Source organism: Microcaecilia unicolor, chromosome 4 (assembly GCF_901765095.1).
Source record: "Microcaecilia unicolor chromosome 4, aMicUni1.1, whole genome shotgun sequence".
NCBI lineage: Eukaryota > Metazoa > Chordata > Amphibia > Gymnophiona > Siphonopidae > Microcaecilia > Microcaecilia unicolor.
Window position 1 is genome coordinate 160,573,091 of NC_044034.1, and position 14,449 is coordinate 160,587,539.

At 45.6% G+C, this 14,449-nt stretch overlaps 1 protein-coding gene across 2 annotated transcripts in view; it reads left to right on the forward strand.

Annotated features, from left to right (window-relative positions):
• TTC17 (tetratricopeptide repeat domain 17) overlaps nucleotides 1-14,449 on the forward strand; it is a 194,194-nt gene that overhangs the window by 26,323 nt on the left and 153,422 nt on the right. For both annotated transcript variants that reach the window (XM_030200804.1, XM_030200805.1), the window contains exons 3-4: nucleotides 4,894-4,983; nucleotides 8,010-8,179. In XM_030200804.1, coding sequence (XP_030056664.1) covers nucleotides 4,894-4,983; nucleotides 8,010-8,179 — 260 coding nt within the window. The remainder of the gene's footprint in view (nucleotides 1-4,893; nucleotides 4,984-8,009; nucleotides 8,180-14,449) is intronic.

Consider the following 14,449-nt stretch of genomic DNA (forward strand, 5'->3'; position numbering starts at 1 on the left):
CTAAAGGCATGGCTCAGACAATCTCTGCGCGGCGGTGGCTTTGGCTGAAGCATTGGTCTGCTGACCACGCCTCTAAATCCCGCCTGGCTAAATTGCCTTTTAAAGGCAAGCTGCTCTTTGGGGTCGAGCTGGACAAAATCGTGACCGATCTCGGCACGTCTAAGGGCAAGAAGTTACCAGAGGTCAGGGCTCGGGCTCGGGCTAGTACTCGCCCCGGTACCTCCAGAGGACGGTTTCAGGAAGCCCGTCGGTACCGCCCGGGCAGGTCGGGCTCTTCTGCCTCCTCTTCCTTCAAGAGGAACTTCTCCCCCAAGCAGCATTCCTTTCGCAGAGACCGCCGTCCCGGAGGTGCTCCCTCCGGTTCTCCCCCAGGGTCTAGTACCCAATGACGGGGCCTTGGTCCACCCCCCAGTGCAGATTGGAGGACGGCTGTCCTCGTTTCTGGGCGAGTGGACCACAATAACTTCAGACGCTTGGGTGCTGGAAGTCATCAGAGACGGCTACAAGCTAGAGTTCTGCCGACCCTTAAGAGACGGGTTTGTACTCTCTCCCTGCAAGTCTCCGGTCAAAGCTGTGGCAGTGCAGCAGACCTTGGACAATCTGATCCGCCTGGGTGCGGTCGTTCCGGTGCCAGAAAATCAGCTTGGCAAGGGACGTTACTCCATTTACTTTGTGGTACCAAAGAAAGGAGGTTTTGTACGGCCTATCCTCGACCTCAAAGGGGTCAATCGGGCCTTGATAGTTCGGCACTTTCGCATGGAGACTCTCCGCTCTGTTATAGCGGCAGTGAAGGCAGGGGAGTACCTGGCATCCTTGGACATCAAGGAAGCGTACTTGCATATTCCCATCTGGCCTCCTCATCAACGCTTTCTGCGTTTTGCAGTACTGGGCCGACACTTCCAGTTCAGAGCCCTCCCGTTCGGGTTGGCTACTGCTCCGCGGACCTTCTCCAAAGTATTGGTGGTCATCGCGGCCTTCCTGAGGAAGGAAGGAGTACAAGTCCATCCTTATCTGGACGACTGGTTGATCCGAGCCCCCTCTTATGCAGAGTGCGGCAAAGCTGTGAACCGGGTGGTTGCTCTTTTGAGCTCCCTGGGGTGGATCATCAACTGGGAGAAAAGCCAGCTGCGCCCAACTCAGTCCCTGGAGTATCTGGGAGTTCGATTCGACACCCAAGTGGGCAGAGTGTTCCTGCCAGACAATAGGATTGTCAAGCTTCAGGCTCAGGTGGACCAGTTCCTAGTAGCCTCTCCTCTTCGGGCTTGGGACTATGTGCAGCTGTTGGGCTCTATGACGGCCATGATGGAAGTAGTGCCCTGGGCCAGGGCTCATATGAGACCACTACAACACTCTCTGCTGCAGCGCTGGACTCCGATGTCGGAGGATTATGCTGTGCGCCTTCCCTTGGACCCAGCAGTGCGCAAGGCGCTGAGCTGGTGGACGCAGACAGACAAGTTGTCTGCAGGAATGCCTCTGGTGACCCCGGAGTGGATTGTCGTCACGACGGACGCCTCTTTGTCGGGCTGGGGAGCCCACTGCTTGGGAAGGACAGCGCAGGGGCTCTGGTCTCCTGCAGAGGCAAAGTGGTCTATCAACCTCCTGGAACTCAGAGCCATTCGGTTGGCGCTTTTGGAGTTCATCCCGGTACTGGCGTTGAAGCCAGTACGGGTCCTGTCGGACAATGCCACGGCTGTGGCCTATGTCAACCGCCAGGGAGGTACCAAGAGCGCCCCTCTAGCCAAGGAGGCCATGAATCTATGCCAGTGGGCGGAAGCGAACCTGGAACAGCTGTCAGTGGCTTACATTGCCGGAGTCATGAATGTCAAGGCGGACTTTCTCAGTCGCCATACCTTGGAGCCCGGAGAGTGGCAGCTATCTGCTCAGGCGTCCTTGGGCATCACGAAGCGCTGGGGCCAGCCGAGCCTAGATCTGATGGCGTCATCGGCCAATTGCCAAGTGCCGCGCTTTTTCAGCAGAGGACGGGACCCTCGATCCCTGGGAGTAGATGCTCTTCTCCAACAGTGGCCGACACAAGAGCTCCTCTATGTGTTCCCGCCCTGGCCCATGTTGGGCAGGGTGCTAGACCGGGTGGCAAAGCATCCGGTCCGGGTAATCCTGGTGGGTCCGGATTGGCCCAGACGTCCCTGGTATGCGGACTTGATCAGGCTCTCAGTCGACGATCCTCTGCGGCTGCCAGTGGAGCAGGGTCTGTTACATCAGGGTCCCGTGGTGATGGAGGATCCCTCCCCCTTTGGTCTTACGGCCTGGCTATTGAGCGGCAGCGTCTGAGGAAGAAGGGCTTCTCAGACAAGGTCATCGCCACTATGCTGAGAGCGAGGAAGCGCTCTACTTCTACTGCTTACGCCAGGGTTTGGCGTACCTTTGCAGCGTGGTGTGAAGCAGGCTCATGTTCTCCATTCACTGCTCCAATTTCTTCAGTGTTGGCATTCCTGCAAGAAGGTCTGGAGAAAGGCCTGTCGCTCAGTTCCCTTAAAGTCCAGGTAGCGGCCCTGGCTTGCTTCAGGGGCCGCCTGAAGGGTGCTTCCCTGGCTTCGCAGCCAGATGTGGTGCGTTTTCTCAAGGGAGTTAATCACCTGCGCCCTCCTCTGCACTCGGTGGTGCCTGCGTGGAATCTCAACTTGGTGCTAAGAGCATTACAGAAGCCGCCTTTTGAACCCTTGTCGAGGGCATCTCTGAAAGACCTGACGTTGAAAGCAGTCTTTTTGGTGGCTATCACTTCAGCCAGAAGAGTTTCCGAGCTCCAGGCACTCTCATGTCGAGAGCCTTTTCTGCAGTTCACTGAGGCAGGAGTGACTATTCGCACAGTGCCTTCCTTCCTGCCCAAGATTGTTTCTCGCTTCCATGTGAATCAGCAGCTCTGTCTCCCTTCCTTTCGTAGGGAGGACTACCCAGAGGAATACTCTGCTCTTAAATATCTGGATGTGAGACGAGTCATCATCAGATATTTGGAAGTGACCAATGATTTCCGGAAATCGGATCATCTGTTTGTCCTGTTTGCAGGTCCTCGTAAGGGTCTGCAGGCTGCTAAGCCTACAGTGGCAAGATGGGTCAAGGAAGCCATTGCAGCGGCTTATGTGGCCGCGGGGAAGGTGCCGCCTATCCAGCTGAAGGCTCACTCCACTAGAGCTCAGGCAGCCTCGATGGCAGAGGCCGGCTCCGTTTCCTTGGAAGAGATATGCAAGGCGGCAACTTGGGCATCGGCCCATATATTCTCCAAGCATTACCGCTTGACTGTGGCGGCACGGGCGGAGGCCCGGTTTGGAGCTTCAGTGTTGAGGTCAGGGATTTCAATGTCCCGCCCTGGGTGAGTACTGCTTCGGTACATCCCACCAGTCTATGGATTGATCAGCATGATGATATGGAAGGTAAAATTATGTATCATACCTGATCATTTTCTTTCCATTAATCATAGCTGATCAATCCATAGTCCCTCCCAGATATCTGTATTGTTTATATTCTGGTTGCATTTCAGGTTCAAGTTTAGTCTTCAGTTCATGTTCAGGAGGACTTCGTGTTCAAGTTTTTCAATGGATTCTTCAAGAGTTGAGACGAATTTGTGTTACAGTGAGCTACTGCATTCCTCTCCCCTCCGTTTTACGGGGCTGGATTGAGACTTAAATTCTGTCGGCACTCCCTCCCGCTTCGTGCGGCTGTAGGGCAGCTTTGTACCCTTCCCGCTTCGGCGGTGTTAGGGTCAGTCAGCTCCTCCCGCGGTTGCGGTTGCAGGATAAGCCAGATCCCCCCGCATCGGCGGGTGTGGTGTCCCTCCCCCGCTCCGCGGGGATGAGCTGGACGGATTCCCCTCCCCCACTTGTGTGGGGATGAGCTGGGTTAATTCCCCTCCCCCGTTTCGGCGGTGGTGAGCTGGGCAGAGTGTCCCTTTGTGGGTGTAATTCTCTAAGTGCTGAGTCCTGCGGATGGAGCTTTGATATCGACATACTGAGGAGTTTCCGGCAGCACATGACCACATATAGGGAGGCAAAAGTTTGCTCTCTATCTCCACCTGCTGGTAGATGGACACAACCCACCAGTCTATGGATTGATCAGCTATGATTAATGGAAAGAAAATTATCAGGTATGATACATAATTTTACCTTTAGCTTTGTCAAACTGACGTCAGACAGGGGCGGGCCCAGCAGGAGAAAGACGCGCCATCGAAGCTGGGCGAAGGCAGCCATCAGCTTTCTTCTTGCCCGTGCAGCGCCTTCGGACAGAGGAGAGAGGCGCTGCACGGGCACGGTAAGAGGGAGGGGGGCCCATGGAAGAGGGGAATGGCGGCGACGACCCCAAAAGGGGGCGGGGCACAGGACGGAGGATGTCGGGAGGCGGAGCTGAAGTGAGAGTAGTGAGGAAGGGAGGGGGACCGGGGCAGCTAGCATTTTGCTTTTTCGGGGTGGGGGGAGCGGCGGAAAGTGGCGAGCAGCGGGGGGGGGGGGGGCAAGGCCGTCCGTACAGGACGCTCCTGATGAGCGCCCTTGCCCCCTCCCGACCCTTTTTTTTTATTTTTGTTTTGATTTGATTTGGGAGCCATGTGCTTGTGATTTGACTGTGTTTTGACTGTTTGTGGCATGCGCAGAGCAGCTAACATAACGCTTGGCTGCTCTGCGCATGATTTGGGGGCCGATTAACGATGTGTATTGTGATTCTTTGGTACATTGTACGTTTCAATACCGATCTCAGCATGTGTGACTTTTTTTTTTGGTGCATTTTTCGTTATTTTAAAATCGTTAGGGACTTTAACGATTTAGATTTTTTTACGTTTGGTTGCTGCATCTGCCTCTTAGTGACCGAATCTATAATCTGTTAGGACACTCAAGTATAGAAATGTATCCAATTGTTTTATCAAACAGACTTTTAAACTGTTCATCACAGGTGGACTCACCAGTGAATTTGAAAAACCCTCATGACCTGGTCATACTGATGCGACAAGAAACAACAGTTAACTACCTCAAAGAACTGGAGGTAAGGAAAGAGGCAGTTGATTTGTAGGCTAATAGAAGTAAGACTTTTAACCATCACAGTGAGAAGTTTATCGAAACCTGATGCATTATATTATGGGGCTTATTTACTAAGCTGCATTAACTATTAACTTGGCAATTCATGCTAATAGTTAACATGGCACCTTTGCAGTTATAAGAAAATAAGAATAGCTATAGTGGGTCAGACCAATGGTCCATCAAGCCCACTATCCTGCTTCCAACAGTGGCCACAATGAGTGATTTATTTATAACTGCATTTATACCCCATATTCTGTTTCAATATAATTTACAAAGATAGATGGTTACAAGGTCACAGAGATGGCAGTGCCATTAGGTGCTATTACAGATAAGGTGACATTTAATATGTTAGAGAATGTGCCTTACAGTTAACCATAGGGGAAGTTACTGAATATTAGCTGTTAACATGACAGATACAGCGCAGTTATTGCCACCTGAAGTAGTAAAGCTAACTGCATTGCATTTCTGCTATTCTTTTAATGCAGTTACTGCACATTAACTTGGGCTGTTTAGCCCATGGTTAACCCATGCAAAATCTTGTGGCACTTAAAAGCCCCTGTGTATTTTGGGTTCTTTTTTTTTAGTAGTCAATCTATAGGGCCCTGGCAAGTTAAATCCTGGACCTGTACTGCACAGTTGCTTCTGTAGACTTTTCTTTATTGCTAGAAATGATGAAGATTTTTCAGTGATGCAATTGCAGAGGATTTGTGTGATGCAACTGGAGAGGAGACTTGGCAAAGAGGTGGTTCTCAATAGAATCAAATCAATTCTCGTATACCTCTGTCTCCTTTCCAGGGTTCAGTGTGGTTTACATTCTAGGTGTGACAAAAGCAGAAACTGTTAAGAGTATATACACGAGACAAGGCTAATGGATAATACGAGGAGACAGAAGTTGTAATGGATTGTTATGAAACAGACAATCCAAACCCCTCCCTACTGTTTTTATAGGGTGGAATGGGTTAAGCATTTCCCATATATAATCTTGAGTGATACTGATTATGAGCTCAGAACTTCTTGTCATTCTTGCTAGTAGAGGAAGGTTCTGAAAAACATTCTTTATAGAGTATTTTTCATTATGTGTGCAAATATTGATCAGTTGCCAAAATCACCGCCAGGCAAACCATGCAGCCAGAATTCCTCAGATATTTGTTTAAATTAGAACAATATAAAGAGATGCCACAAGGCCTGATCCTAAAATCTAAAGTGCAAGTTAAAGGGCCCAGAAGTAGAAAGTTTCTGGTTAGAAGTTTTTTGAGTTGTGAAAAAAAAGACGTGTAATACTTCAGGTTTTGCATTACAGTAGCAAAATCATTTTAACTTTTTGAACTTGATTCAGAAAGACATCTTAAGCAGCAGTTCAGAGGTTTTATATGTAGATGAGTTTGTGTAGACTTTTTATCTGGATTGGAGTGAGGGCCTTCAGATATATTGGCAGTCAGGCTATATAACCCATAGCTCTAGCTTACATAGGTTGTGTTTCTGAAACTTGCAGTACCAGTTTAAATAGTACATTCTGCACTGAAATATTTTACTTAAGAATGAAGTTAAGAGGTTGTTACGTTTCTGGGATTCTTATGTGCTATTGATTATTGTAAATCACTTAGCAAGTTTCAAATATTCCAGTGCAGGGATTAGTAAACAGACCTTATAACCCTCTGGCACGCCCAACCTTTATATAGGCACACTGAATGTTAACTAACTCTCCTCAGACTTCACTGATTTTATATATAAAGAAGCTTCAGCGGTGACTCATTTCATATGAATATGCATGAGATAGATTTGCATGCCCTATCTCCACAGTATCAAATTTATCTCATGGTTATTCTTTGTGGGTATCCTGAAAACCTGACTGGCTAGGTGTGTCTCGAGGACTGGCTTGAGAACCCCTGGTCTAGAAAGTCAACTTGTGCCTGTGGTTCAGGAAATGCGACTAGAGCATTATAGAAATTGACTTTTTCAGTAGCCGTCCCTTACTTGTCAAATTTGCTTCCTTTGGGGCTTTGCCAAGAGACCAATTACCTTACCCTTTTTCCAGTGAAAGGCAGCTAGCTGACAGGCAGTGTAAATGTAAGATCTATTACTGGGGTGTGTGTTCTCTCCTCAGAATTTGGGCATCATTTTTAGTCTGGCTTTTATGTTCTTGTCATAATTTTTCATGCTTTTTATTCTGTAAACCACCTAGATTATCCTTGGAATAGAAGTGCGATAATAAAGCATATTTATTTAAGCCTAGTTGTGAAAACACTTGGAAAAGGATCTGTCTTTAGCTAATGGTTTGATCCAGTGTGAATGCCTGAGAATCTAATGTAGTGCAAAGCCCCATGTGAGAATGAGACCACTTGACGTGGCTTTGAGAGGTCCATGGGTGTAGTTAGGAGGGAATGGGGAGGGGTCCCTCCCCAGTACTCCAGGTGCTGGTATTGATGTGGCTCCTCACCCTTACTATTAATATGACCACCTTAATCCCATATCCCCCCAAACTAAGAAGGGAAACTGTACCCAGGGGTTGGTTTCATCTCTTTACTGAATCAGGATTTGGAACCTGGATGCTGAAAGTACAGATCTTTTCTCAAATGCTTACATGAGTGGGTTTATTTTTTTTGAAAGCTTTATTGTGGTTCAAGCTCTGTAGGACGTTCCACCGTGCAAACACCTATATGTATAAATAACTGCTGCATTCATCAACCAAATAATTGCTGCAGGTAGAGTTTCAGGGCTATCTACACTGCTGAGTTTTGGGATATTAGATGTATAGCATCTTGCATCTTAATGTTTAATGAACTCAACTTACTGCTCTTCAAAAGCAAACTGTCAAAGTAGTTTGCAAGATGAAATCTAAAGTAAGAATTTGATTATTTGGCGATATACTGTTTCTGAATGCCTCCCCCCCCCCTTTTTTTTTCTTAAAAAGATTAAGACATGGGTTATTTTCTCTCTACTGCATTTCCTTTCATACGTCAGCATCACTACAATTCTGATTGTTTCTTGCAGAAACAGTTGGTTGCTCAAAAGATTCATATAGAGGAAAATGAGGACAGAGACACTGGCCTGGAGCAGAGGCATTATAAAGAAGATGTAGACTGCCTTAAAGCCAAGGTGCCCTTAGGGGACTTGGACCTATATGATGGTACCTACATTTCCTTGGAGAGCAAAAATCTCAGGTAATGAAAGATTCCAGCAACTCACTGTTTTTTGAGCTTTTCCTACCACTGTATGCTATTGCTATTGCTTCTGTAGAACCATAAATGTTGGCAGCAGATAAAAACTGCAGAGCTCATCTAGTCGGCCCATTTTCCACGACCGCTTTACCCTCACTTCCTCACCCTAAAAGCCCTGGCTATATCACCTCTGTTGCAACACGCCATCTGTGAAAAGATGTTGCCGAGTCTTATACTCTCACACCTTGTTCTAGAACCTCCCCTTTCCAAACACACAAAAAAATCCTTTCTGCTTGTACTTAATGGTTGACATTTCTGAATGTTTCTATCCTCTTCTTTCATACAAATTTTATACATGTTTAGGCCTTTCTGAATTCCTTTCTCATTTTTCCCATTTTCTCTAGAGCAGAAGTGGAAAATTCTAGGGGAACTGATTCTCAAGAAAGCCACTGCTATAGATGACGGTCTGATAGATGATGGAAGAGACAAAAAAGGAAAGCAAGACAAACGAGCAAAATGGCAACCCAAAAATATATGAAAAAAATGCAAGAATTTAAGAGAAGTCTGAAATATGGACAAAACAAGAAAGAAAGCAAAAACAAAAAAAAGTCATAAAACTTTTGGGGATAAAAAAAGCATCAAGAAAGTTACAAGGAAAAATACATTTTTTTTTGTCCTGGTTTCTAACAAGTTTTCACTGGTGCCCAAGTTTTCTAAATATTTTTCCATCCCTGCTCTTATCTTGCTTGCTTTATTTATTGATCTGTTGGGGTTTTTTAGGTTTAGTTCCACTTTTTTTTTTTTTTTTTTAAGTAGTAACTCAGTCAGTTGCATTCAGGTACACTAGATATTTCCATGTCCCCAGAGGATTTATACCTGAGGCAATGGAGGGTTAAGTGTCTTGGCTAAGATCATAAGGAGCAGCAATAGGGCTACCCTGGTTGTCAGCCCAGTGCTCTAACCAAGTTTGACGTTTATTTACAACTTACTATCCCACCTGTCAGGGTTACCAACTAAGCGGCTTACAGGTTAATAAAGGAAGGAGAAAAATATGAGAAGAGCAACTACAACAACACAGGAAGAGGGGGAAGGAGGGGAGAACTACAATAATCAAGAAACACAGTAGGAAGGGGCGTGTTCTCAGAGTCAACTAGTGCCTAACTGTCGTATAAGGGCAGCAGAGGTCAATGAAATGCTTCTGTGAAAAGATAATTTTGAGTTCAGATTTAAATCATTCCAAGGAGATGTGTGATCTAAGATGCTCTGGGCCCTGCACAGAGAAGACAGAGTTCCTGATCTTAAAGCAAGCAATTTTTTGAAAGGAAGGGACAATCAAGCGATGCTGAGTGGAGGGTTGGATGGATCGAGTTGGAGCATATTGAGACAGATGAGCAGGGAACAAGGGATCTCCAGTGCAGCGTATCTTGAAACCATGAGCAAAATTTTATAGACAATACGAAAGGAGAGAGGAAGCCAGTGAGAAGCATTTATTAGTGTGATGATGTGATCGTAGGTTACTATTTATTGTCATGTGTACATAAGTATAATATTCTCCTGGACTGATAAACATCTCCTCCTGCCCAGTTTATCCTATTCTGTGTTGGCCCTGTAGGTAGAAACTTGCAGAAGTTACACCACCTGAGCCTGTTTACTTTGGTGTGTTATATTACTAGAGGAGTCCTTGGCAGGGTCTTCGGGAGGAATCTCAGATTGGAGGCAGACACTTTGTGTGATTTGGTATGAGAGTCATCTAGAAACATGGCTACAGTAGTGGCAGTGCAACAACTACTCCAGTTGTGGAACTGGTCAGCGGATGTGGCATCTAAGATGTGGTTCAGTAAACTTCTCTTTAAAAGAAAATTACTGTTTGGAGAAAACTTGGAGAAGCAGGCGAAGGATCTCAGGGAGGGTTGCCAGACTCTTGGAGGATTTCTGAAAGGTTTCAGTCTGTTTTTTTGTTGAGAAGACACCATTATGGGGAGGCCCTGAAGTATCACCAGGAAAGAGGGAATCCTCAGTAAAGTAGATTTTCTTCCCCAGGGCCAGTTCTTTAGAAGCAACTGAAGATGCCAAGAGGGCACCAGTGGGGGCACAGATGTTCTGGGTTCTCAGTGAACGTTTGGGGCCTGTGCTCTGGACCTGCCGATGGAAGGTCAATTAAAACAATTTTACTCAAGATGAACTCAGATTACCTTGGTAATCCGTAGTCCTCCATGAGGGATATGCTCTTGAGTTCACTCAACCCCTTTCTAATGCCTTCATGGAATCCCCTTGTCAGCCTCCTCAGAAAGTAAAACCAGTAAGATTGATGTTAAACAGGTTGCTGCATCTGAAAGTAGCTCAGTACCACTAAAATATTGAAGTGCCAGCAGATGCTCTATTTATTTTGTGGTTCCCAAGAAGGAGGGAACGTTATAGCCAATATTAGATCAGAAGCAGTTTGAGGCTCTACTGATTCCAAGGTTTTGGATGGAGACTTTGAAGTCCACTATGGTCAGTGTTCAATGAGGGGAGTTTCTGACCGACTTGGTTCTCAGATACTTGTCTACATATTCCCATTCAGGCAGAACACCAGTGGAAACCAGGAGAAAGGGTTGGTCTTGAATTCTTGTAGAACGTGCTTATTATAGAAATCCAGTTCAGGATTGCTTATTTGCTTATATGAATGTTGGTCATTTTTTTTAGTATTGAGCATCTTTAGCCTCCTTCCTAGTAGTTCATCATGAGACCTCAAGCTTGTTCCTGCAGCCTTGGCTGAGGCATCATTTGAGCCTTTCCAGAAGGTATTTCTGACAGATGTGGTGGTCCTCATTGTAATTTGTTCAGCTAGGACAATGTTGATTTGCAGGCTTTTTCTTGAGAACCTTTTTGGTGATGTCCAGAGAAAGTATTGTGTTCAGGACAGTTCCCTTCTTTTTACCTAATGTGGTTTCTTCCTTTTACATGAATCAGTCTGTCTCCCTGCTGGTGTCCCAGGATGCAAGGGATCTTGGCAGGTTTGCCAAGCCTGGATATTTGGCATGCCATGTGACAGGCTCAAATAGAACTGGGCAGTGTTGGAAGTCAGACCATCTTTTTGTGGTGTTTAGTGGGCCCAGGAGAGGAGTAGCAATATCTAAGGCAGTGGTAGCCTGGTGGACTAAAGAGGCAATCACTCTTGCATATTTTTTTGCTTGGATATATGATGCCTCTCAGCTTGTGGGTTTATAAGACTAAATCACAGGCATCCTCTTGGGCTGAGCATAACTTGGTGCCAACACAGGAGATCTGTAAGGCAGTTACTTGAGTGTCCCTGTATTCCTTTGCTAGTCATGGAGTGGACATTCAGGCTTAGCAGGATGCAGCCTTTGGGCAAGTGAGTTGCAAGCCAGCTTGTCGGGGTCCCACGTTCATTAGTTATTTTGGTACTACCCATGCTTCTAGGGTGGTTTGGAGGGATGAAGGAAAGATTAGATTTTGCCTGATATTTTCTTTCCTTGAGCTTTTCCAGACCAAGCCAGAACCTTCCCTGAGGGCTTACATCCTGCAAGCTTGTGGCCCTGTGGTGTCTAGGTTACTGCATAAGATGTGAGCTTATATTGGAGGAGTTGCAAGATAATTTAACTTTTTTTTTTTTTTACTTTTTCTCACCGTTTTGAACCTGTGGGCTAAATTCATGTTTAGCTTCCAGTGGTTTTATCCCCCTCTTGTTTCTTTGTGGGAAATGTTTAGTAGTTTGCTTTATTGCAGAAATACTGGCTAGCTGTGGCCTGCTTAGGTACTTTATGTAGAAGGAGGTCTTCAAGTTAGTGAGTGTCAGTCTCTATCTCCTGGAAGGAGAGCATAAACAAACACATGGACTGGTCAGGATGGCTCAAGGAAATAAAATTAGCAGGTAAGATCTAATTTTTCCTTGTGCATTAACATGGATGTGTGTGAGTAGAATGTGGAGTGTGTTGATAAAATCTCTAAGGTAGCTCCTGCTACAGACTCCAAATATCTTATTTTTTTAAGAATTGACAAAAACACATTTTGTTTCTTTGTCAAACTGTGGAAATTACTGTTCATTATTTTACTATAAAAGGTTGAGACATTTTCTGTACTGTACTTCATTTGCAGTAGGTGTGTTAGTCTTTCAGTCAGTAGCATTAATGCACACAGAGGCAGGCTTCTGCTACCAAACTGTATTTACCATTTTGTATCTGGTCACATTTGAAGAAGTCCATCTTTAGTTATTATACCCTTAGTCTTCTCCTGGACCAATGTTACAACTACAACAGAACCAGCCTGCCCAGTCTAAACTGAACTGCAGTGATTTTGCTGCATAATTTGCCAACAAAAGTTAAAGTCTCCGCCAGGATTTACAGGCAGTCCCACCCAGTCCCCTACCAGTCAACCAGGGATGCACAAACTCTCCCCCTCCTGACAGAGACAGATGGGACACTTTTAACCCAATGACAGAGGACAGCCTTAACAAAATCCTAAGAGACCTTCGACCAACTACCTGCTCCCTCGATCCCTGCCCATCAAAGATAGTGCAGCAGGCAAGTATGGGCCTCATAGAAAGCGCCACAAAAATTGCAAACACCTCTCTTTCTAATAGGAAGCTACCAACAGCATTAAAAATGGCAGTGGTCTGCCGTCTGCGGAAGAAAAACAACCTTGACCAGGACAGACTTGAAAGTTACAGGCCAGTATCCAACATCCCGTTTGTAGGGAAACTCAGAGAACAAACAGTCTGTTCAACTTAATGACTGTCTAGAAAAGAGAAACTGGCTAGATCCATGTCAGTCTGGTTTCAGACCTGGTTATGGTACAGAAACGGTCCTCGTATCCTTACTAGATGGTCTTCACAACCGAGACAAGGGATTCACCTCGATGTTAGTATTGCTTGATTTCTCTGCAGCTTTTGACACCGAGGATCATGATGATATGCTAGCACAACTGACAGAAACAGGTATCAGTGGAACAGTACTTGCTTGGTTCAGATCCTGTCTATCAGATATGCAGCAATCCATAATGTTTAGCAGCAGCTCATCACCACCATGGACACTGACCTGCGGGGTACCACAAGGATCAATACTGTCACCTATTCTGTTCAATATCTACCTCAAGCCACTAGCTGAGCTGATTCGGTCAATGGACACTCAGTTCTACATCAATGCAGATGATGTGCAGCTACTCAAACCAATTAAACCTGATTTACCTGTAGCCTTGAATAAACTGATTACCTGTCTAACATCAATTCAAGAATGGGCTAAACACAACAAACTTTGCCTGAACCCAAGTAAAACCAAGCTTCTCTGGGTCCCTAACATAAATGGATACATACCTGACTTCAAAATCCCTTTTGGGAAGTATGACGTCCCCCTAAAATCACAAGTCAGGAACCTTGGAATACAGTTAGATTTAACACTAACTCTGATTCCCCAAATCCAAGCAACCTTCAAGAGCTGCTTCTACTATTTGCGACTGCTATGCTGCCTCTCTCCTTACATCAAGAAGGTAAATCTTATCCCAGTTGTACATACCATGATAACATCAAGACTGGATTACTGCAATACATTATACAATGGTCTGACTACAAAGGGCCTGCACCAGCTTCAGTTGATTCAGAATGCAGCAGCAAGACTCATAGAAGGTTGCAAGCAACGTGACCATATCACACCATTTTTGCAAAAACTTCATTGGCTACCAGTACAATACAGGGCTAAATTTAAAACTCTATTCTGATCTTCAAGGCCCTGAAAGGAAATGGCCCAGAGTACCTGAAAAATAGGATGATCCTCTACACACCGCCGAGGACACTAAGGTCCTCCCAAGGACTTTCATTAACCACACCCTCTCCAAAAGACATTACATGGTGTGATACCCACAAGCGAGCCTTCTCTGGAGTAGCCCCCACACTCTGGAATGCACTGCCTGAAAGGCTGCACTTAACACAAGACTATTTCTACTTCAGGAAGCAGGTGAAAGCTTGGTTCTTCAACCAAGCCTCTAATGGAAGAAGTAACTAACTTGCTAGTCTCACTCACACACACAAGGAGTGACACGGGCTGCAGATACTACAGCAGGACATGTTTATCCACTCCTACCCTAGCTGAGATAATATTTAACCATTTCTCTGAACTCATGTGCAACTTTCTTTAGATCAGTCACCTTACTTTCTAACTCTACCTACTTCCTTACCTATGTGTATGTTACATCTTTGCTTTACCCTTCACTATCGATTATATTCTATTACGTATTGTGTTGACATTGTAAGTAGTATACCATTCCATACTTAGCATTGTT